General features: G+C 41.7%; 1 protein-coding gene across 1 annotated transcript in view; it reads right to left on the bottom strand.

Moving 5' to 3' along the window:
• Positions 1-3,149: 3,149 nt before the first annotated feature.
• THBS4 (thrombospondin 4) overlaps positions 3,150-25,790 on the bottom strand; it is a 71,802-nt gene continuing 49,161 nt past the window's right edge. The window contains exons 14-22 of the mRNA XM_001381518.5: positions 21,930-22,048; positions 20,993-21,045; positions 17,647-17,840; positions 15,217-15,395; positions 10,137-10,185; positions 9,652-9,848; positions 6,737-6,909; positions 4,875-5,014; positions 3,150-3,359 (exon numbers count right to left, since the gene is read on the bottom strand). Of these exons, the coding sequence (XP_001381555.3) occupies positions 3,298-3,359; positions 4,875-5,014; positions 6,737-6,909; positions 9,652-9,848; positions 10,137-10,185; positions 15,217-15,395; positions 17,647-17,840; positions 20,993-21,045; positions 21,930-22,048 (1,166 nt within the window). The 3' untranslated portion in view covers positions 3,150-3,297. The remainder of the gene's footprint in view (positions 3,360-4,874; positions 5,015-6,736; positions 6,910-9,651; positions 9,849-10,136; positions 10,186-15,216; positions 15,396-17,646; positions 17,841-20,992; positions 21,046-21,929; positions 22,049-25,790) is intronic.

Here is a 25,790-nt window from a genome sequence, read left to right as displayed (position 1 = left end):
CTTTGTAGGCAAAGATATCTATGACAAACACACCATCATTTGGCAAAATGGCCCACTGTTGGGGGTTCAGTCAAGTTATTTTTTCTGGTCACATTTGGCTCTTTGTAGCCCCATTTGGGTTTTCTTGGCATAGCCATTCCTTCTCCAGCTCATTTTTCAGTTGAGGCAATGGAGGTAAACAAGATTAAATGACTTGCCTAGGGTCACATAACTAGTAAGAGATGGAGGACAGATTCAAACTCAGGAAGATGAGCTGCCCACTGTTGGGTATCCCTCTCTAGAGGCAAGTTAGGAATAAGATTAGCTTGTAGGACTCAGACAGAAAACTCCAGATCAGATCTGATCATAACTTTCAGTATAATTTGCTCCTCCAATTTTGGTTCATGGTGTGTGGTAGCCTCCTCTGGAGTAATTCCAACTATCCATTCTTGAATCCCTCCATTCCTCAGATGACAACCAAAAGAGAAAGGTCTATGTCCAACTGTCAAGGGCACTTTGGCTGCCCTCTGTCACCCAGTCTCTCCTGTGTACTCGTTCCTCTCAACTACAAGCTCTTTTTTACAATCACACCTAGGATATTTTGATCGCTCCCCACTCCCTGGCTCCCCTTTGATGGAAATGACAGTGCAATCAGATTCTTCTCAACTCAGTTTTCCTACTGAAGTTCTTGATCTGTAAGGGCATCTCAAAGGAATCTACTGTGGGCAGAATGATGCAGCTTCTGGTAGTTTTTCTCCTCTATTCTTTCTACAAGCCTGACAATATTCTTCAACTAAGGATTATCTAGTCCTCTTTTTCTGGAGAAGAGGCAGGGGAGCCTTGCCCCCCTCTTCCTGCCCTAAGGGAGGGACTGATTGGAGTACATTCTTTCTTAGCCCACTCGGTGATTGCTTGTCTCCTTTTTTCTTCTCAGCTGCTAGGCTTGTATCATACTTTAGTGTCCAGCACTCTGAATTTCCTTTCAGTGGATTTTTCTTCTCTTGGAGGCTGGATTGTTCTGAGGGCTAGTGTTAATATTCCTTTCCCCTTTATTGTGCCTTTAAAGTGTTGTATAGCCATATCAGATACTTATGTAACTTATAATAATAATATCCTTTCTCTTTTTGTTCTTCACTTTTTCCAACCTGAAGCCTGAATTGTAAGTTCTTAGCCAACCTTCCCCCCACTAATTCCCATATATAAGACTTTTAGGCCATCCACCTCAGGCCAGAAAGGATGCTGACCACCATTTTACCCTTCTCACCCATGGGACTCATCTTGGCTCCTTGCAGCTCTCCTACCTCAGGTGACCATGGACTTGGACTCCTCTTTGCTAGGGTAGAAACATGAGAAGAGTCTAAAACCCACCCTCTAAGCCAGGTTTGGGCCAATTTCTCCTCCACAGCCCAGAAGAAGGCAGGGATGCAATTACTGATTTTTATAGAGCTGAACCTCTGCTAGAGAAGAAACGAGAGGGTGCATACGCCTTATAGGTACTTTAGGCTTTCAGCTGAACTGTATTCTTCACTTAAAACTGCTGTGATTGCTCCCTGGACTCAGCTCTGCTCCTGACCGACTATGGAGAGACCTGATATAGTGGGAATGACCTTATGGTAGTGGTTATGCTTTGTTCACATGGCCGCTGCTGGCATCCTTCTCCACAATCCGGATTTGGACTAAAAGTCTGAATTTGAATCCTGGCTTTGCAAACTTTCTACCTGTATGACCTTCAGCAAGTCATTTTGACCTCTTTTGACTTGGATTTCCTGATTTGTAAATAAGACCAGATCATTTTTAAGGTCTGTTCCCACTCTAAATGTAGGTTCCTTGTGATCCATGTGACCATGGAAAAAGATTCTAAATTAATTAAATAAATACACATAAAAGAAAATAAATGTAGGTTCCTTTGATATCTGGTATAAGCTCTGTGGGTACATGTCCCCTTCCCCTTTTAAACCCTTACTTTCTGTCTTAGTATCACTTCTAAGACATCAGTAAGGGCGAGGCAATTGGGGGGTTAAGTGACTTTCCCAGAGTCACACAGTTGGAAGTGTAGGAGGCCACTTCTGAACTCAGATTTTCCCTACTCCAAGCCTGGCACTCTATCCACTGTGCCCTTTTACCTCTTCTTAGGTAAAAACATTAAAAACATGGTTCTTTGCTGGGAGGATTCTGGGAACTTCTGATTGATTCCTCATGTCTTGAGGATGACTGGCAACTGAGAGGCAGAACTGGAATCTTTCCTCCTTGTTAATCTATAAGAATGAACCATGGACCATTTTTTTTTCTCCGTTGAACTTTGGATTGGAGTATAGTAAAGGATGCGGAGGGAATTTCTCTTCTCCTTCCCTCTATCTAGCATCAGTAGCAACTTAAAGCAGAAGAAGCACATCACAGTGGGAGAGCTATGCTTGTCCAGGATAGCTTATGGTTGGCTTTCTTTGGGTTTGGGGACCCTAATTGCCTCCTTTTGTCTTTCTATTTCCATTTTTAAACAAAGGTCAGCAAATAATTATCCTGAGAAGTAAACATTAACAGCCTTGGTACAACCTCATGAAGAATCCTGGCTTATGGTTTAGACCTTACTTATTAGACTTTGCTTAGTCTGTTTGATGGAACCAACTTGCTTAAAAAGAAACCCCCCCACACAGGGAGAATCTACTGAGATTTGAACTTGAGTTCAAATTCCAGAGAACTAACCAGGGCACCATGGCATCTTCTGTCTCCATGCCCCAAAGTGCTATCCTTGTCTTTAAAAATATATACATTTTGATACCTATATTTCAGACAGAATTGGTTTCCTTTGTAATCCTCTGCATTTAAAAAGATTATTCTGGAAAGGGGGCCATACATAGGCTTTGCCAGAGAATCTGAAGAACCCTAGCCAGCATGCTTTTCTGAGATGGTAGATCTGAGGTAGGAGACACTCTCCAGCTCTAGAATAGTTTTGTCCTCTGTAAATCTAAGTGGTCTGGCTAAGAATCTGACTGATTTAGACCTCACTTAGTATACTCTGCTCAGTCTGTCCAGTAGAAACAACTCACTTTAAAAGAATGCAAGGAAAACCCATTGAGATTTGAACTTGGGTCCCTGGATTCAAAATCCAGAGAACTAAGTCAGTGCTCCAGAAAACAGCTGAGCAGCGTCTAAGTTTTATCTGTCACAAGATGTTTAGAAATGACCACCTCCTTTTTATTGTCACATTCATTAGAAAAGTCTTGACATAGTTGTAGTGGTGAGAAAAAGCTGTGGCAGGTACTGAGATATGTAAGGTTTAAAAATATATTGCTTTAGTCTTTGTGGGTTGTTTCTTCTTGCTCATTTATCTATACGTTCAAAATTCTGAGTCTGGAACTCCTGAAAATCCTCAGGAATGGTATCTGCAGGAAGAAAGGGAATGGAGGGTTATTGTGGCTCTTATAATTCTATCACCAGGGCTCCTGAAGGAGCCCATAGAAGTCACTATTGAGCAGAGAGAGAGGGCTCCATGCAATATGCAACAAATTCCTACTTTGTCACATCTTGAATTGCAGGGCAATAGCCCAGGAAGATTCCTTCCCCTCTCTTGGTCTCAGTCTCCTTATCTTTAACATGAGGCAGTTGAATTAGATGGCCTCTAAGGTTCCTTTCTGCTCTCCTAGCTATTAGCCTATGAGTTCTCAGGTAGGTTTTGGTTGTAGCAGGAGGAAGAGGATGAGAGGGAGAATTTATCCAGTGAGAATAAAGAATAAACCCTCCTAACCTCCAATCTAACTATGACTGAATTATATAGAAGTCTTACCCAGAAGCTAGCCCATTGGTTCTCAAAGTGTCAGCTGCAGACCTTTCGGGATTCTTGATCCTCTACTGAGAGTTCTAATATGGTAAATATCAATAGATATACCTCCTCCCCAACAAAAGTTCTTGGGGGGTTGGTCCTCATCAATAGATATACCTCCCCCCCAACAAAAGTTCTTGGGGGGGTGGTCCTCATCAATAGATATACCTCCCCCCCACAAAAGTTCTTGGGGGGTGGTCCTCATCAATAGATATACTTCCCCCCAACAAAAGTTCTTGGGGGGGTGGTCCTCATCAATAGATATACCCCCCCAACAAAAGTTCTTGGGGGGGTGGTCCTCATCAATAGATATACCTCCCCCCCAACAAAAGTTCTTGGGGGGTTGGTCCTCATCAATAGATATACCTCCCCCCCAACAAAAGTTCTTGGGGGGGTGGTCCTCATCAATAGATATACCTCCCCCCCACAAAAGTTCTTGGGGGGTGGTCCTCATCAATAGATATACTTCCCCCCCAACAAAAGTTCTTGGGGGGGTGGTCCTCATCAATAGATATACCCCCCCAACAAAAGTTCTTGGGGGGGTGGTCCTCATCAATAGATATACCTCCCCCCCAACAAAAGTTCTTGGGGGGGTGGTCCTCATCAATAGATATACCTCCCCCCCAACAAAAGTTCTTGGGGGGGTGGTCCTCATCAATAGATATACCTCCCCCCCAACAAAAGTTCTTGGGGGGTGGTCCTCATCAATAGATATACCTCCCCCCAACAAAAGTTCTTGGGGGGGTGGTCCTCATCAATAGATATACCTCCCCCCCAACAAAAGTTCTTGGGGGGGGTGGTCCTCAAAATTTTTTAAGAATGTAAAGTTTAGGATCCCATTGCCATTACTAACTTAAGACCTTAGGTAAAACCCATTTATTTCCAAGGATCTTAACTTCCTCTTTTGTAAAAATGTGGAAAGTGACATCTACATTTGCTTCCCTTACAAGGGAGTTGTGAGGTTATTGTGAATAAGCTTTATGTAAATATTTTGAGCTTTTTGGAGGAAAGTACAGCAAAAAAAAAGTCACAGATTCTTTGGGATAACAACATTAACAATTTGGTTTTAAGAAATTACCATTGCAGCGATATTTCAGGTTGGACCAGATAATATTCTCTTGAGAGAAGCAGAAGACTCCCAGTCTTCCACCACGCATGGTGGTGTCGATGGTCACCCCTGAGTCAGCCACCAGCTCGGAACCCTCATAGAAGCGGACCCTGCAGAGAACACAACCATCATTATCCCTCGTGAGACTTCAGAAGGGGGAAGAGCAGCACCAAACTTGGTTAGGAATGCCTTGCTGGCAGCTATGGGCACAGAATCATGGAAACAAATGTGGAGGAAGGGGCTTGCCACCTCAGGACCAGGGGTCCCCCATCTCTGGAATGTTCTCTTTCCTCATTTCCAACTTTCAGGACCCCTGGTTGTTTTTAAGGCTCATGTCAAGAGGCACCTCCTTTAAGAGGTCATTCCTGACCTTCCTAGTTGTTAGCACCTTTCCTTCCTCATCACCATGTATTTATTTCATCTGTATCCTGTATTTCCTAGGAGATATAATAAGACAAAGTCCTGAGGAATCAGGAAGATCTGAATTTGAATCCTTACTCTGATACTTATTAAGTGTATAACTTTGAATAAATCACTTAACTCTTTCACTCTTAGTTTTCTCATCAATATAATCTGTAAAACAGGTATAAAAGTAGCACCTATCTCAAAGGATTGGTATGAGAATTAAATAAAATAATATACATAAAGTGCTTTACAAATTTAAAAATACTGTATCAATATTAGCAATTAGTATTAAACACATTTCTCTAGTAGAATATAAGCTTCTTGAGGGCAGGGACTGCCTCACTTTTGGATTTGTATCCCTAGCACCTAGTATGATGTCTGACACATAGCAGGTAATTAACAAATGTTTGCATATTAATTCATTGATCAATTACTGAATGTGGAAATCAAAGCCATGACTAAGGAATTTTGGTGGCCAGATCAAGTACTACCGTAAACCACATGGGGGAAAGTAGCACAAAGTGGGCCTTCATTCAATTTGGGGATCAGTCCATGACCACCCCAGCCTGCCATATAGCAGTTTCTTACTTCAACAAAATTTTCTTGTTAACTAGGTACTAAACTCGTTGATCTATGCTGCTGAAGGAAGACAAATGGTTTCAGTGCCCTCTAAATTTGACACCCTGGAACAAAGCTCCAATAGCTCTGCCTTAGTTATAACTTTGGAAGCAGTGTATCCAAATGCCATGGTTTGGCTATGGTCTCAGGACATTGGAGGGAATAGGGAGAATGGGCATACATTTACAAAAATAAGGTCCTCCACCATCTCCTCTTCAGACTAAGTCTTGTAGAAGTGAGTTTTTACTTATATAGTGTAATTATAAAGTCATGATGGAGTTCAACTGGAAAGTCTCTACCTAGTATCACGTAGATGTAGTCCAGACTCCTATAGTTTCACATATTCCCTTTGAATAGTCTTGTAGAAATAGAATATCATTTAAGTCTCGTATCAAAGCACCAAGGCTAGGGCCATCTTGGAAGTTAATCTGTACCCACATTGGTCCTGTGGTTATGGGAGCAAAGAATCTGACTAAAGACTTGAGAGAATTTTCCATTGCCTCTTTCTTAGAATCTGTAGCTTGCTGTGAGAACTCCTAAACTAAGATCTCAGAAAAGCTTGAATATGGATAGGCTTTGAGCAGTGAAAATACTGGAAATGCAGAAGGTATCTCAACTTAATTAAACTTAATAAGCATTTGTTAAGCTCCTACTATGTGCAAGGTCCTGAGATATAGAGTCAAAACCCACAATAGTCTCTGCCCTCAAGGAACTTATATTCTACTGGAATGGCATTTGAAGAACAGGGAGAGCCAGACCCTGGAATTGTAGCCCCTTAGCCAAGAGCTTTATATCCTTCTTCCTCCTACCTGATATAGCCAACCTGGGGTCGGTGTTGGAGGAACCAGCGGTAGGACACCTTGTCTTTCCAGCCAACGTTTCTGGAGTCCTTCCACAGCAGCCTCACCTGATCACTGGTGTCCCCTGTATGCCACAGGGAGTTCCTGAGGTGTTCCCCTGGTCCTGTCTTTGACTTGACAGCCTGATTATAGACACAACAAAATTTCTCACTTTCATTTGAGAGCCCTGAATAAAGGCAGATGGGCACAGGTCTAATATCTGAAGTCAAGTTTATAATCACACTGACATGGGCACTGTACCCCCAGAAACTCAGGCAAACTAATCAGGGAAATTCCTTTGCTCCCTTACATCCTCGTGACCCCTAATCTAAAACATCTAATAACTCCTAGAAAAGCTTGAGAAGATTGTCCTCCTTTGATCCTCCCTTAGATTTAAGATGGACAGAGAGATGCACCTCCAGGCTACACCTCGATACCATTGGGCTGTATTTCAGACATCTGTCTGTTCCCTAAAACTAAAGAATCTTTATGAGGGTCATTCGCTATGTCTCCAGGCAGACCCCAGTCAGATGACCAAACCCCTCACCAAATACCTGAGCGTTTACCACTCTAGAGTCACATCCTCACCATGACACAGCATTTGTTGTAAAGAGTATAAAATTCCCAGAACTGATGTTGTCTGGGGGGGAACAGCTTTTCCATCCATGTTGTCCTCCCAAGGAGCAGCCTTCCATCTTGCTGTTCCACCTCTCCTGTCCTCCTGGCCATTCTCAACATTACTCTCTAAATTAATAAATTTCTCTTTTTATTTTTAAGCTAAGTTTTGGAGTCTTGCATTCTTGCAGAAAGGTATCCTTCCCAAACACAAGGGGTGCACCTCTTCACCCCCCCATAACAACACTATTACTTTATTATTATATTTTAATAATTGGACCACTACTACTACTATACTCAGACTTTTTGCTTAGAAAACAAGATATTAAAAAAAACTCAAACTATATAAATATTACTAGTGGAGTGAAAAGAGAGGGTTAGCCTTAGAGTCAGAAGGTCCTGTGTTCAAGTCCTACCTTTAAGTAGGTGGGTAAGCCTAGACAAGTCACTTAATATTCTGTTGAACCAGATAATTCTCTAAGGCTATAAGGAAGTTATAGAAGAGGAGGAGTTCCTGAGCTGCATCAGTGGAGAGAGTTTCCATACTGGGTGTTCCACCATATCAATGAAATCATAGAAAAGGAAGGAAGGGAAGGAAGGAGATTTAAATGTTGTTTTGTCTCCTATTGCTCCAATCTTTAAAAATAAACATTGGGCAATATTGAGCTGTCCCACTGGGCAAGCTGGGGGGCACATTGGCTAGAGCACTAGACCTGGAGTCAGAAAGACCTGAGTTCAAATTCAGCCTCAGGTGCTTACTAGTTGTGTGACCTTGGGCACAGGATCTGGGACTTGATGACTGTTTCCTCAATTTCTTCATCTATAAAATGGGGGAATAATAATTGTTCCTATCTCTCAAGGTTGTGAAGATCAAATGAGACAAGAATTATTGTAAAGCACTTAGCCCATAGTAGCAACCAGTATTGTAAAAATTAAAATTAATATTCAATTTTAATTTTTACAATATATAGATGTTGACTCATGTCATCCCATGCCATTCTTCACTGCCTATAAATTATGCACATCTAAACTAAGGACTTTATTATGATAAAGAAATCTTGGTTAGATGGCAACGATTTTACTTTGTATATGTTTCCTATTTGTTTGACACGTGTTGTTTCCCCCAAGCAGAACGGAAACCTTTGAGGGCAGGGATTGTTTTTCTTTTGGCTTTGTAGCCCTTGTACCTAGCCCAGTGGTAGTACATTGTAATACTTAATAAAATGCCTGATGAATAATTTAGTTGAATGACAGGTGACCTGTTAATCCATATGGATTGGAACTAATCAAGTCAGTTCATTTCAATTCAGCTTAACCAGTAATTATTAAATGCCAACTTTGTACAAAAATTCTATACTAACAAGCCATGGAAACATGAAGACCAATATAATACCGATAGTTCTCACTTTACAGAAGTGAGAGATGTAAACCTCCTTCTGTAAACCTCCACCTAAAGTGGTTTTTACATATGTGAATTTGCCCACAGAGGTGGGGAAAGATGGAGGGAGTGGGAGAGGCAGGAAGGAAAGGGGCAGCCCACAGTTGTGGGGGGAAGGCAGGGACAGAGAATTGAGAGCAGGAGAAGGAATGTGTTTGGGGTGGGGGTCTCCCTTCTCTCAGCCCGAGATCTCTAGCTAAGCCCTGAATTCTGAAGCGTTAGTGGGCATCCCTTTTTTGGGAAGGTGTTTTTTTTTTTTTGGTGGAGGGATATGAGGCTATGGAGTACCCAGCAGGAATGGAGATAGAGCATAATACTGTACAGAACAGTTAACATTGGGTATTTTTTTCAGAATTTACTTATTTTCAGATTTATGAAAAGTCACATTTACATAATGCAAATTTACATAGCAAGAACTGTCTGTACAATCATTTTTTCTTTTTCTTTTCTTTTTTTTAAAAATCTTTACCTTCTATCTTAAAATCAATATTGTGTATTGAATCTAAGGCAGAAGAGCACTAAGGGCTAGGCAATGGGGGTTAAGGGACTTGTCCAGGGTCACACAGCTAGGAAGTGTCTGAGGCCAGATTTGAACCCAGGAATTTTTTTCTCTAGGCCTGGTTCCCAAATTTAGAGGTTCTTGAGCCACCCAGTTGCCCCCATTGTCCTTTTTTCTTAAAGCAGGAAAGGAAAGGCAAAGACATAAAAAAAAAAACTAGGAAAAGAGGGGGATGTTCTAAGGGTTTGTGTCTGAGTTGTATGTGGGGTGAGGGGACTCGAGGCTCAGGCCCAGATTCCAAGATGGAGGGAGGGAGACAGAGGGAGACGATACCTTAAGCTGAATGCCAGGCTCGGCCACAGCCCGGAATGGTGTGGCTTGCCAATAGGTCTGTTCTGTCTGCTTCCACATGACCACGTAGAAACTGGAACTATCTTGGTAACCAAAGATAAAGCCGGCATAGTCATCATCTGTCTGAGTATTCACGTGGAAGGTGCCTTCAAAGTCAACACCATTGAAAGCTGTGTACCCTGAAGAGAGAAGAAACCAATCTTTATTTTTTTTTACTTGAAAATCTTTAATTAATTAATTAATTAAGAATATTGTTCCATGATTCATGTTCTTTCCTTCCCCTCTTTCCACCCCCCTCCCATAGCCAATGAGCAATTCCACTGGGTTTTACATGAGAAACCAATTTTTAAATAAAGGACTAGGGGGAGAAAGGGAGAACATAAACGTCCCCTCAAGGGTCATGAGGGGTTTGATTGAGAAAGTGGGTGTTGCTTAATGGAACTTTACTATACCCTCTTTGGACTTACCAACGGCCAGGCCAGGATCACTGTTCATTGTCTGCACAATTTCCATGCCCTGCAAAGGAAGATTCAGCCAGTTGAAAGCAATTCTAGAATTGGTGGAATGAACTCTATATAATTCCAAATGTCAGGTTGTTATATTGGTATGTTGAGATTTAAAATCTTATATGCCACTGAATACACCCTTAAAACTATTTCATTGGGGGTATATAGGCATCTCAATGGACTAAGAGCCAGGCCTAGAGATGGTTCAAATCTGATTTCAGACACTTCCTGCTCCGTGATCCTGGGCAAGTCACTTACCCCCATTGCCTAGACCTTACTGCTCTTTTGCTCTTCTGCCTTGGAACCAACACACAGTATTTGACAGGTCCTAAGGGGTCCTGACAAACATTTGGGGGTCCTGAAGGGGTGAGGAATATGAGATGTGGGGAAAAGGATGATCTGTGTCAGGAGGGCCAATGAAGCTGGTAGCAATCAGAGGCAAAGTTTATTGATCACAGCTAGTATTTTATAGAGAAAGCATGTAAAAGAGAGAATAGGCATGCATGCAAGAGAGAATTTACATGCATGCAAGACAGAAAGCTGAGGACAGAAGAGCTGTCAATCAAAAGGAACATTCCTTTGGAATATTCCCAGGAAAGATAGTTGGAGCCAAGCCAGGCTGAACTGGGCAGAGAAAATTCTGAACTGAATCCCTTTTGGGCTTCTGAAGCTGGGGGAGAGGCTGGTGAACTAAACTCTTGACTGCTTGTGGCTGATGGTGAAGACCCTGAAGCTTTTGCTGACTGACTAACTGATATTTACTGGGCTGGTTAAAAGAAAAGAAGACATAGTTGTCCTCATACCTCCTTGACAGACTTTGTGTCACAGTTTTGACAGAACTGCCATTTCCCCAATATCCTCAAAACCAACGCTCCTTGTATAGACTAGGGAAAACCCCATCCCTCTTACCTCATCCTCTATCCTTGTCCTGTCTTCCCCCATAAACCTCCTTACTTGAGAAAGGAAAAGAAAAGAGTATTTCCTCTGAAACCTCACAGTTCACTCTGGGAAGGAGAGGGGAGGGTCAAAGCTGAAAGGATTGGAGGTGGAGGGTAGGAAAAATTTTGATACATTAGTCATCCAGTATTGATCAATTGACACTCTCAAGTATTTCTCTATTACAATTGGCACCCCAGATGGGACATAGGCTAAGGGATTAGATAAACCTTTTGCACGGACAATAGTTAGTAATGATTTACAATCTTAGTTTACTTCACCAAAACTTAGACAGGGTTTTCTTTTTTTAATATTTAATTTTATTTAATTAATTTAGAATATTTTTCAATGCTCACAAGATTCACATTCTTTTCCTCCCCTTCCTCTACCCCCCTCCAGTAGCCAACGTGTAATTCCACTGGGTTTTACATGTGTTAGACAGGTTTTTCTATGGGATAATAATTCAGTATGTCAATGTGTAACTTTCTAGTCCAAATTCTCAGGGAAATGTTTTCTTCAGTAGGTAGAACAAGGACAACCAGTTGTTGCCAAGTGACTGATTTTGGCCAGACCATGGCTTCCCAGAGACCTTGCAATCTGGGGTTCACTTTTCCTCATGGGGGCTACAAGTATTTATTCCAAGATGGAAGGAGTGAAATTAGAATCTGTTACCCTAAAAAATACGATTCCCCAGCAAAACTCTAATTCCCAGAACCCCACTCACTGCCTGTCCTTACATGCTGACTAGACAGGATATAAATTGAGTGGAGTTCCATGTCTAGCGTTCTTTCCTTCCTGTTGGTGGCTTTGGTGGAGTAGGCCCTTTTGAGTAGGTAGATGAATTTAGTCATGTGGTTCTGTTTGGTCAGATAATAAGCTTTATAAAAATAATACTTGAAGTATTGGACATTAATTTAACTCTTACAAAGATAAGGGTTTAAGGAAAAAAAAAAGAAGCCATTGGCCTCACTCTCTCTTCCAGAGTCATCAAAGTTCAGTGACAGGGCAAAAGTCACATCAGTGGGCCATGGCCCAGGTTGCATTGGATGACCTCGGCCTCTTTGATGTCTGACCAGATTCTAAGCTCTCCACAGTGCCTGCTTTAGCTGTTTTCATGACCATTGGAACAAATTATCCTCATCTGCCCATCCCAGGGGAAGTCTTCATATGCCTGAGGTGGACATTCCCCTAACTCACTGATGGGTTTGAAGCCTCTTGGTTACACTCCACCTGGTTTAAAAGCCTGTCTGCCAAGATGGCATTACTGGATTATGGCTGCTGTGCATGCTATGGCTTCTTGGAGCCAGAGGTGGACCCCAAAGGTGGATGGGAAGTCCTGTAAAGGGCTAAGCAAGCCAGTCCTCCCAGAACACCCCATACATTTAGCTGTGATTGCTCTGCAACTCATGGTCTTAAAGAATTGGCTGAGGCAATGAGAAATGACTTGCCCCGGGTCTCACAGCCACTACAGGACAGAGGTGGTATTTGAACCCACATATTACTGATTCTGAGGTTAGTTCTCTGACCAATACACTGCAAGACAAGAGTTCAGCCTTCAAGCATCTTGCATTCTAAGTGTATGTGTCAGTGCAGTGGAGTGGTGTACAACACAGATAAGGCACAAGGTAAATTGTGAGGAGAGCAAGAGCATTTGCAAACAACAGAGGCCATGAAGAGAGTTAAAGCAGAGGTGAGAAGGGAGTCCCTTCTAGGCATTGGGGGCTGGAAGTGAGGCATGATGGGAGATGGGACATAGAGGGCTAAGTTTGGAGGAAGGACTGGAAGGCTTGTTTGGCTGCACACAGTGTATGAATGGGAGGAAGTCATAAAAAAGCAGGCTGGAGAGGCAATTTGGAGCCAGATTGTGGGTGGGCTCAAACTGCCAGGTGGGGGAGTTTGGCTTTTATTCCAGTAGCACTAAGGAGCAGTTTGGGATTGTTCAAAGTGCCCGGTAGCTTCTCCAGTGAAATCCATGCCATTTTCTCCTCCTCCTATTCAGATCTGGGCCCACATCACCATCTGTCCTTTTTGTCTAAGAGAGAAATGGACTGCTGGACTAACCCAGGGGACCATCTTGATTTTTTTTTTAAACCCTTACCTTGCATCTTAGAATCAACTCTGTGTATTGGTTCTAAGGCAGAATATTGGTAAGGGCTAGGCAATGGGGGTTAAGTGACTTGCCCAGGGTCATACAGCTAGGAAGTGTCTGTCAGATTTGAACCCACCTCAACTTTTTTGGGGAGTGAAAAGAGCCTGCCATAGAAGTACTTTGCCTTAGTTAATTAGTGAATAGGATACCCCAACTGTAGGCCTATATCCGAAAGTCATGACAGAAAGAATAAGCACTGTAAGCTCAAAATATTTTAGCAGCTCTTTTCATAGTAGAACCCAGCTGAGAAACAAGAGGATTTCCTCTTCTTGGGTATGATTAAATTATATTATCTTTCTAAATAAATAAATAATCAGATAATATAAATAATTTATCTAAATGATTCAATAATTCATTAAATTAAATAATTTAACTAAATAATTATCTGGGTTTTTGAATGATATATGAATGATGACATACCATCTACCATTCAGATACTATTCACATATGCTGCTTACCATTCATATGCCATTATTATATGAGTATTAGTATGTGTGTTATGGTGGAAATTTTAGCTTTTAAGATTGATGTAATATTGAACAATGGCCGCCAAGGAATTTACTTATAAAATTTAATTTCCACCATAACATGTGAATGGTATATAAATGTAATAGTATATTATTTATATTATTATAATGTATTATATAATATATGATATAACATATCATATTATAATATACATTATATTATGTTAACATACATTATGTGATTATAAGAATATATTATGCTATAAGAAATAATAGGATAAATGGTTTCAGGGGAAACCTTTATGAATTGGTTCTAAGAAGGAGGAAAAGAATTTAGGTAATGACCATGACGCTGTAGATAAAAACATTGAAAGACTTTAGAATTCTGAGCAGTGCAATGATAAACCCCTCAGCTCCTGCCCGAGAGTTTAGGAACTTAAAATGCAGAGACGTGTGTTTTGGGGCACAATCAGTGTCAATGGATACTATGTTTGTGATGAGGTTTTTGGGTATTTTTTGTTTAGTGTTTCTGGCTCCATGGTGTGTGTGTGGGGAATTACAAATAAATGTAAAACTGTAAAAAGTGTAAAAAATAATTTTTTTTAAGTTGCAGAGATGAGATTTGAATCTGGTCCCTCTGACTCCAAATCAAGGGCTTTTCCCACTCTTCCTTGCCTTTGTTGGTAAAAAAGCAAAGCAAACCAGAAAATTGGACAGGAGTCAGATGCCTTGTTTGTAATCCCAGCTCCACCACTTTCTAAAAGATAGAGCTTTAAGGTTTGCAAAATGCTATGCAAATAGTAAATCATTTAATCCTCAATTCTGGGAAGGAGGTGATATTTTCATTTACACTTTAGAAATGGGGAAACAGGCAGACAGAGGTTAGTGATTTGCCCAGAGTCAAATGGCTAGTAAGTGTTTGATGTTGATTTGAACTCAGATTTTCTAGGTCCTGTGCTCTACATTCCTAGCCGTCTATAGATGGAAAAATGAGAAACTGGTGTGTGACTCTGGGTATTCTACCCAGTCTCTGTATTTTACTTTATTCATTTGTTCATTGGGAAGATCCTGCCACCTTAAATTCTTTTTTTTTTTTATGGGTGGGAGTAGGACGGGGAGAATCATAAATGCAGTCACATTAATAATAATAGGAACGGGGGCAGCTAGGTGGCTCAGTGATGCCAAAGCTGGGGATGGGAGGTCCTGGACTCAAATCTAGCTTCAGACAATTTCTAGCCCTGTGACCCTGGGCAAGTCACTTAACCTCTATTACCTAGCCTTTACTGTTCTTTTATCTTGGAATAAATACTTAGTATAGATTCTAAGATAAAATGTAAGGGTTTAGGAAAAAAATTAATGATAGGGGTGGGTCACTTCCTTCCACAGAAATATTGGTAAAATCAGAGTAATAAATGTTCCTAGAAGGGGAAGACAAGCATGGCATTTGTGCAGCACACAATTCTCCCACCAAACCAAAGGGCAAACTTACTTGGTTTAGAACCACCCAATTGGGATCAATCTGGGCATCACCTTCAGGGTCCAGGACAACGGTCTGGTAGGCTCTGAAATCAGTCAGGGTGACCTCGGCATTCTCAGGGCAAACATCGATGCGGTCAATGACCTGGTCTTGGTCAAAGTCTGTTTCACAGATATCCCCCACACCATCTCCTGGATGCATCAGGGAAACAGGAGAAAGGTTTGGTGACAGTGGTACCCACTCATCCTTCCTAGCTAAGGATAAGGATGATCAGACAATAAGAACAAAAGACAAAGCTCTTCCTGAAACTCTAACCTAATCCTGAAGCCTCCAATAGCTGACCTACTTTCAGCTCCCAGGCCAAAGACAGAAATTGCCCCAGGCTGGAGGTGTCTCTATCCCATCAACCCAGTGAGGAATCAGTTGTTCTAGTTCTTGGGACAGAAACTGGGGATTACTGTGAGAGCCGGATAAACATTCATGTCCAATTAAAGCTTCATTCAAGGCTTTGCCCAAACTGGATGTAATATGGACCCCTGAATGAAGAAAGAGACACAAGTATTACATCTAGCAACCTTAGCTGGCATATCTCTCAAAGCTCTCTGAGGCCATATTTCTTCTCTCTATTCCCTCCTTAGTTTGAGTTTGGGGACTTCCTGATGGGGAAGGTGGCAAAGCTAGCAGTGGGTACCCTCTGCTTCCTTCCTGTCATCTTTGATCCCTTTAAAGAGTTTACTGTCAACATGCCCCATCTTCACTTTTGTCCTCACCTTCCTCTCTCTCTTAAAGCCTCGGTGATGTCGAAAAGTGACATCTCCTCTCCCTTTGCAGACACTGTATATGGTATTCTGTTCCACATTTTTTCTTCACACACAGATATATTTGTAGGTCTGGACTCTTCCCTTTTTACTAACATTTGTGGCTTAAATCATAGAGATTCAAACGCAGATCACAGCAATATAGAGAAATAAGCTTAGTTGTGAAAAACGTGTATCTGTGGAGTACCCATGGAAGAGTGAGTGTGCTTCTTTTTATAACAGAAAGAAACTGTAACATGGATGACTTTCGATGAAAGGATGAATGAAGAAACTGCAGTGGAATCTATTTGCTTCATAAGATATAATGAATATGAGGAATTCATTTAAATCAGGGAAGACCAGATAGATATCAGAATGAATATGATATCGGATGTAAGTAGAACATAGGGAATATTATATACAGTGAGCACAAACATGTAAGTGAAAATAAGAACAAAATGAATACTATTGAAATGACCCATCTTGGCCCTGGAGAAGAAACGAAGGAATGTTCTACTCTCCTTTCTTTCATAGGACAAGAAGGAGACTAGAGGTAAAAGATGTTGCATGTTCTGTTAGATATATTCCCTCTATTGCTTGCTTTGGCTTGAATGCTTTTCTTAGAATCCAAGGCACACTTAGAATCTCAATGGATGGCTGTACAGTGGTAACCAGAGTGAGAACATGATCTATGACTCCCCAGAGAAGCTAAACTACCTTGATTAAATGTAAACACCAAAAGATGCTCCAACTGTCCCATGGGAAAAACTTACACATGACCCTGGGCCATCCCTGACACTATGTCTTCTTTTTCTATACAAGATTTGACCTGACCTAGGGTTGAGGTAGGGATCTTCCATGTTCCTTTGTCCTTCTGCCACCCAAGACTGGCATCTTGTGAGCAAATGTACACAATTAACCCAATTATCCCTAATAAAACCTATTAATAACCAAGTTGGCATGGACCCTCTTTCTTCAGTATCTCATTCTCGTAGAGGATATGCCAAGCTACAAATGACATAATCAGTATAGAACAGATTTACCCCCTCACATTTGGCATAATTGCCAGAGAGTTTATCCCCCTACAAATCCTGTATCTCTATAATGGATTGGTCTATATCTAGAAATAATTTTTGATATAAAAATGAAAGGGATCAATGAAACATCATTTTGAAAAAACAAAGTGTTATATGATTGATCACATGGTTCAATGGGGATGTGATTGGGGTTTTGGAGTTAAAAGATCTTTCTATTGCAAATATGAATAATATGGAAATAGTTTTTATAATCAATTAATTAATTTAGAATATTTTTCCACAGTGACATGATTCATGTTATTTCCATCCTTTCCTTCCAACCTCCTCCTGTAGCCAATGAGCAATTCCTCTGGGTTTTACATGTGTCATTGATCAAGACCTATTGGAAATAGGTTTTGAACAATGATATGTGGAATTGCTTGTCACCTCTGGGAATGGGGAGGGGAGAGGTGAAGGGGGGATCATGAATCACATAACCATGGAAAAATATTCTAAATAAATAAAACCTCAGAAAAAAAGAAAAATAAAATATTAGTGTGTAGATGTGTGGCTGTGGCTGTGTATCTGCGTAATTAATACCACGGTGGCCCTGGGTTTTATTGGCTTACTGTTGATATCTTCCTGGGATGGGTTAGGCACAAGTCTGCAGTTGTCAGGGCCTGGCGGGACAAGGTCTGGGATCCCATCATTGTCATCATCATCATCACATTCGTCTCCCAGCCCATCCTTATCTGTGTCTAGCTGGGAGCTGTTAATGACGGTCGGGCAGTTGTCAGTGCTATCCTGATGTCCGTCTCCATCACTGCAGAGAGAAGATAGGGAGGGGGCAATAGGAAAGACCTTTTTGACCATTGGGCTACAATCTCCTGACTTGTTTTAAACACATCTTAAACATGTTGTCTCAGAGAGGATCAAGGGCCAGCTGGCAGGGATGAAAATTAGGGGATTAGGTGATATCACAGAGCTTACAGTGAAGTTTTTCTCTTTGCCACTTGCCTTTTTTTTTTAATGAATTAAGGCAAAATTCAGGGGCAAAGAAGTGGCTCAGTGGATTGAGAGTTAGGCCTAGAGGTCCTAGGCTCAAATATAGGCTCAGATACTTCCTAGGTGTGTGACCCTGGGCAAGTCACAACATCCATTGCCTGGTCCTTACTGCTCTTTTGCCCTGGAACTAATACTTAATATTGATTTTAGGAGAGAAGGTAAGGGTTTAAAAAGAAAAAAGAAAAGAAAGAAAGCATTAGATTCAGAATCATAATCCTTGGGGAGAGTCTCTGCTACTGACTCTCTGTTGTAAGTTTGGATAAATAACTTAATGTCTTTGGGTCTCAGTTTTAATGGTAAAATGAGTCCATCAGCCTGGATGTCCTAGGAGATAGTGTTGTACACTCACTGGCTCTGGAGTCAGACAACTGGTATTCAAATGCTGCCTTCAACATTTATTACCTGGGTGATCTTGGACAAATCAGTTAACTTCCTTCAGTCTAGATTTTGTCATCTACAAAATGAGGGCTTTGATGGTCCCTAAGGCTCCTGCCAAGTTGAGAGATTGACGTCTACATGTCTATACTTCAATTCTAGTGTCTTGGCTAAAAATCCCATGATCCCATGCTAGATTGGGAGAAGACAAGATCCTTGGCACAATGGAGAGAGTGCTGGACTGGAATCAGGAAGACCTGAGTTCATATGTGGCCCTAGACACTAGCTATGTGACTTTAGGCAAATCCCTTAACCTCTATCTGCCTCCATTTTTCATCCATAAAATGAATTGAAAATAATAGTACCTACTTTCCAGGATTATTGTAAGGATCCAATAAAATAGCATAATTAAATATTTTAATTACATAATTAAATAATTAAAGCACTTTGCAAACCATAAAGTATCATATAAAGTCTATAAAAAGTATATAAAGTATCCTGTTTGTATCAAAGTATCAAACAGGATATTTTATATACTTTTTATAGACTTTATATATAAACTATCAAACAGGAATTTAAGATGAATGCCGTGGGGAGAAAATGATCGAGGTGAATGATAACTATATCTTCTAAGATCACTTTAATTTTTAGGAAGCAGAACTGGACGAGCCCTGATCTAGAGAATTCCCTTTTTCCAAGGATTCCTAGGGTTCATGTACACTGTAAGATAAGTCTGGCTTCCTCTTTCACTCAAGAAACTACAGAATTGATTCTGTCTTTTAGGGTGTTTTCCTAACTGGGCCTGATCTAAGACATTGAATACCCATTTTGTTCTCACATTCCTGCCTTGGTCCTGAGACTGTCCCCTTAAATCAACCTCCAGTGACAGAGAAAAGAAGCAGAGGAGGCAGAGAGCCATTAATACTAAAGGGAGGCTGTTCCCTGCCGTATCATCCTTACTCAGTGAGTGAGGAAGAGATTCACGAATCTGGAGAAGGGAAAACCAGTGTAAAGGAGCATGAAGTCCCATGGCCCAAGTGATGGGATTTCTGCTCCTGTTTTAAATCACATTAGGTTGAGCTATTTCATCAATAACTTCTTTATTTTTGAATGGACTTATGTGCAAGGAAGAGATTTTATTTTCTCTCTCTTTTTTGGATTTAAAATATCCAATTTTATTGAAATTAAAATATATCTAGGTGAGTCACAGTTGCAATATACCCAGGATTTAATGCAAAAGGATGCTTAAGGAACTCGGGAAATATCTGACTTAGTATTCTAGCAGCAGATAATAGCAATAACAATAATTTACTTGATCTATTTCTTTAAGTTTGACAGAAGGTATTTCTTCGGCAACTGTAGTGCAAGCTGCTCTGAAAATGAGCCTTGATATAAGGTTTTCTAGGCAATGACACTGGCCCCAATCAAGCTGAGACTCCCGTGTGGGCCCAAGAATGAGATAGGGAGGCTCCATTTATGAGTCTCTCACTGACTGTCACTCTGTAGATTCTGTGGAAATGAAGGACGGCATATGAATGTGGAATGGTGTTATGGTCTAATAGGGAAGGTAGGGAATTCACTCTCATTCTTTTACTGGCTTCTGTACAAATTTCCTGAGGAGGTAAAAAGGCTAGGACTAGAAAATGATTTTAAGTTTCTCTAGGGAAGAGACTGCAATATTCCTGTCTTCATCTTTCTTTTTCTGCCTCACTCACAGCCTACCTCACTCACTATCAGCTTCTTTTTCTGTCTCTGTCTCTGTTTGTTTCTTCTTCTCTTCTCTTCTTCGTCTTCTTTTTTTTTTTATAACCCTTACCTTCCATCTTGGAATCAATACTGTGTATTGGCTCCAAGGCAGAAGAGGGGTAAGGGCTAGGCAATGGGGGTCAAGTGACTTGCTCAGGGTCACACAGCTGGGAAGTGGCTGAGGCCAGATTTGAACCTAGGACCTCCCATCTCTAGGACTGGCTCTCAATCCACTGAGATACCCAGCTGCCCCCTCCTCTCCTCTCTTCTCTCTTCTCTTCTCTCCCTGGGTCTCTGTCTCTCTCTTTTTCTCCTTCCATCCCTGCCTTCCTCCCTGAAACCTCTCTCTTCCTTCTTCCCATTCTCCCTCCCTCCCTGTTTTTCTCTCCCCCTCCTTTCCTTCTCTCTTTCTTTCTCTCTCCAGCCACAAAAACCCTCTCTCCTAATCAAATCCATTTACTGAAATCCTGAGGTTAATGAAACAGCGAGTCAGACACATTCTGTACTGTTTATGGAATCCTGAGATTTCCCTTGAGCAAAGAGAATAGTCTAAATTTCTTGCACTGGAATTTCGTCTGTTTATCCGCTCTGGGGTGCAGCAGGACAGGGGCTAACCTTGCCTAGAGTTTTTAGGGCTGCTTATGAGGCATGCACTTTTCCTGACTTTAGGCTGGGCCCAGAGACTCGTTGCCAGCCCTCTGCCATCAGGGAGGATCTCAAAGCAGGCTGGCCACAGAAAGGTCCTCCTTCTTTTTCCTTTTAGCGATGTAGCTGGGAGGGGCACCATACCTGTCCTGATTGGTGTCACAGGAGTCTCCAACCAGGTCATTGTCCACATCGGACTGTGAATGAAATAAAACACCGTTAGCATTAAGAACGCTCCCCCAAATCCAACCCTGGCCCAGGATTAAGTCTGGGGAATGCTCTGTCCGGAATCGGCACACTGGAAAACTGCAAAAGCACAACACCATATTGGTGTAGGCACATTGTTGGGTTTTTTAAAATATCAAGCTCTGTGGCTGGGCTACCCACACACCAGATGAACTAATTCTAAAAGGGCCCAGAGGTAGCTGGGTGGCAGTTGGGGGTGGTGCTGAGGCAGCCACCAGTCCTGGCACCGGGACCCACATCCAGCCCTGGCAGGGGAGGCCAGGGCCAATGGATATCACATCCCTTCTGCATTTGGAAGGGAGCCAGGTGATGAGTCAGTGTTCGCCTATGGCTCCCTCTTTTCAAAGCTTTAAAAATAAAATGCTGCCTCATCCCAAATTATCTAGTCAAAGAGGGGGAGTGAAAAAAGGAAACTTAACCAGTAAACGCTTCAGCTTAATCAGAAATTTGTGTGTGGGCCCCACTGGGGGAGGAATGGAGCCTGGGAGTAAAATTCCACATCTCATTTTCAACGGTCCTCAAAGGGATTCTGGTCACTTCCTTGAATGAACAGGCCATTGACAGCCTCGCTTTCAGGGAGGGAGAAATGAGGACCCAATCCCAGAGGGCTACAGAACTCATGTAATTCCAGTCCCCCCCGCCCCCCCTTAGAAAACGTGTGTGTTTCATTGCTCAGAGCCTCGAGGAAATAAATCGGTGAAGGGAGCGGTGTCAAACCAGGCTTTGGCTTTTTTCTTTGACGCTGGTCCTAAATGAATCGCCGTACAGAGAAATTATACTTGGTGTCACAGACTCCCTAGAGCTGTTCTTTCTCAAGCTCTGGGATCTTACCCACCTGGTTGGGGTTGCTGACATCAGGACAGCTGTCACAGGCATCCCCGACGCCATCATTATCTCTGTCCCTTTGGTCCCGGTTGGGAACTTTTTGACAGTTGTCCAAAATGTTCTTAATTCCTGGGGAAAAGAAAGCCTTTTTGTATCAGTTGAAATTACCTCGGTGTGTTGCAAGAGCCTGGCCAGAGCAGACAGAAACCTGAGAGGGATCTAGCTCAGTCTCTTCTTTTACAGATGAGGCAGAAGAAATTATGTGACTTGCTCAAGGACACAGACAGAAAGAAGCAAAGTTAGGATTTGAATTCAAGTTTTCTGGTTTTAAATCCAGTGCTGTCCCTCACTCTTCCACAAGGCTTTTTGGTTCTTTCTTAACTAGTAGAGGGGTTTGATGACATTTAGGCCTCCCACTGAAAAGTGTGCCAAAGAAACAAGGGTGGCTCTAAGAGGCAGCAGGGAACAGGGGGAGGAACACTAGGTTTGGAGTCAGAAGACCCAACTGAGGGGCCTAGTTCTCCTGTTTTTTTAAACCCTTACTTTCTGTTTTAGAATCAATACTACGTGTTGGTTCCAAGATAGAAAAGCATCAAGGACTAGGCAAAGGGGGTTAAGTGACTTGCCCAGGGTCACATAGTTAGGAAGTGTCTCAGGCCAGATTTGAACCTAGGACCTTCCATCTCTAGGTCTTACTCTCAATTCACTGAGCCACTCAGCTGCCTCCTAGCTGCCACATAGCTACCCCTTCTACCACTGACTTTTTATTATTGTTCAGTCATTTTAATCATGTCTGACTTTTTTTTTTTAAAACCCGTATCTTTCATGTGTATTGGTTCTAAGGCAGAAGAACAGTAAAGGCTAGGAAATGGGGGTTAAGTGACTTGCCCAGGGTCACACAGCTAGGAAGTATCTGAGGTCAGATTTGAACCTAAGACATTCTGATCTCTGGGTCTGGCTCTCAATCCATTGAGCTACCCAGCTGCCCCCATCTGACTCTTTTTGACCCCATTTGGAGTCTCCTTGACAAAGATATTGAAGTGGTTTGCCATTTCCTTCTCCAGCTCATCTTATAGATGAGGAAACTGAGGCAAACAGAAGTTGAGTGACTTGCCCAGGATCACACAGTTAATAAATATTAGAGTCTGGATTTGAACTAAAGTCTCTTCAATTCCAGACCTAGAGTTCTATCTACTGTGCCACCTAGCTGTCCCTTGCCACTGACTAAATATATGATCTTGAGTGAGTTGAGCCTCAGTTTGACTTAGGCTAGATTATCTCTAAGGTCTTGGGCATTGTGTAATTCTATTGAGAAATTCAGAATAAACCACTACTCTACAGCAGTTTGGGTTTTGGGACAAATTTAGAGAGAGAGATTCTGAGAGAATCCTCGATTTGGAGCATCAAGTGACCTTAGAGACCAGGAGGCCACCTCTCTTTTTACAGATGAGGAAACTAATGCATCATCATGGTTATTCGACTTGCCCTGGGTCACACAGCTAGCAAGAGTGACTAGGGGCAGCTGGGTAGCTCAGTGAACTGAGAGCCAGGCCTAGAGAGGGGAGGTCCTAGGTTCAAATCTGACCTCAGGCACTTCCCAGCTGTATGACCCTGGGCAAGTCACTTGACCCCCATTTCCTAGCTCTTACCACTCTTCTCCCTTAAATTCAATACTTAATATTGATTTCAAGATAGAAGGTAAAGGTTTAAACAAGAATAAAAAAATGAGCGACCAAGACAGGATTTGAATTCAAGTCTTCCTGAATCCAAGTCTGGCAGTCTTATCAAATGTGTCATCCAACCATCTTAAATCACACAGTTAAATTGCTGATGACTATCTCTCTGCAGCGCTTGCCCTTAAGGGCCACATAAGTATTAATTCTTATTATTCATATAATTAATGATTTGAGTGATCAGATGAGGTTGCTCTGATAGACAAGTGTATCATCCCTAAATGGAAGAGCTCATGGGAGACATCATGGTGCAAGGGAATGTACACTAGCTCAAGAGAGACCTGGCTCTGGCATTAATCATGGGTGACTGCAAAAATTCACCTGGAAACATGCCCGGACAAGAGGCTATTGTATGATTTTAGGCAAGCCACTTCCCCTTGATGGACCTTAGTTTCCTCATCTGTCAAATGGGGCCATTTAACTAGGTTAAAGTCCATCCCACTTCTAAGGTCAAAGGTAACCACAGTAGGAGAAGGGTTTGAGGTCACTTTAGGTTGTCTTTTGGAGACCCAACAACTTGTAGTGAGAACTAGGGCTCGAGGCCATTTAGGGTTCCTCAAGGTATAGAAAGCATCCTGGTCCTTGAACAACCTCTTCTAGACCTTGGGATGCTGAACATTTGGGGAGGAAATAGCAGGCTATATTTATTATCTGTATCCACCATTATTTTGATTCTTCACATTTTAGGCTTGTAACAAGAAAAGTATTCAAGGTCAGACCTCCTCCTCCAGTTCCCATTGATGATGGACCATCTGGAAGAATGTCCACAGAAGAGAGTTTCCTGTTGTTTCCCTTCTATGATATTAATACAATTTATCCTTCTTTGGCGTCTTACAATTTATAAAGCACTTTTCTCTCCAATAACCTTAGGAGGTAGATGACAGAAGAATTATGATCCTGATATTACAAATGATGAAAGCCAAAGTCAGAGGAGAATGCAGTGACTTGCCTATGGCCACAGAGATGGGAACTGTAAGGCTGGGACTAGAACACAGGCATGATTCCAAGCCAGGAGCTCTTTCCAGTGTATTACATGTACCTCCAGGCCACCCAAACGTGCCTAATTGTCTTCTGGGGTAGTTTAAACCTAAAGACATTTCCTTAATGCTACTTAATGCTACTATTTTTTATTTTTGCCCAAGGACCTTGATCTTAAGCCTCATTCTCTAGGCTAGGTCCTTGAGATAAATACCTACGCTGCCCACTTTACACATCAGTCAATCTGTTGACACATTACTTGGAACATTTTATATAATATCTCGCAGGTATAAATTCAGTGAAGTGTGTTAAAAAGGATACAATATGAAGTTTCCTTCTTTAAAAGCAGGAAAGAGTCATAGGAGCACAGATGTGGAGGGGATAGGAAAGACCATGGAGGCTACCTACTGTTTCATTCAAGGCTCATCTCAAGTCACCTTCTCCAGGAAGGTTTCCTGACTCCACCAGCTCTTAGCCAACTTCCCTTCTACCTACAAATTATCTTGTATCTACATTGTCTTTGGGCAGCTAAGTGGCACAGTGGATAGAGTGCCGGTCTGGGGAGAGAAAGACTCATCTTCCAGAGTTCAAATCTGGCCTTAGATACTTACTAGCTTTGGAACCCTGGACAAGTCATTTAACCTTGTTTACCTCAATTTCCTCACCTGTAAAATGAGCCAGAGAAGGAAATGGCAAACCAGTTCAGCATCTTTACCAAGAAAACTCCAAATAGGGTCATGAAAAGTCAGATATGAATGAAATAACAACAACCCCCAAATGGGGTCATGAAGAGTTGTACATAATTGAAAATGGCTGAATAACAACAATGCTTCATCTCGATTTTGTCGATGCCTACATATATATTATATATATGTGTAATATATCAATATAAACATGTTATTTTTCCCTGGTTAGATGATAAGCTCCCCAAGGGTAGGGATTGCTTAATTTTCCCCCTTTTATTTCCCTAGCACCTAGCAATAATAAATGATTGTTGGTATTGATTGAATTATGACCTCCCTCCCTCCCTGCTGAGGCATAATAATAATTACTAGCATTCATAAAGTGCTTAAAGGTTTATAAATTGCAATTTACAAATATCTCATTTTAGCCTCACAACAAGTCTGGGAGATACTATTATTGCCCTCATTTTAAAGATA

Source organism: Monodelphis domestica, chromosome 3, assembly GCF_027887165.1.
Source record: "Monodelphis domestica isolate mMonDom1 chromosome 3, mMonDom1.pri, whole genome shotgun sequence".
Lineage (NCBI taxonomy): Eukaryota > Metazoa > Chordata > Mammalia > Didelphimorphia > Didelphidae > Monodelphis > Monodelphis domestica.
This window is presented reverse-complemented; position numbering and strand designations above follow the sequence as displayed.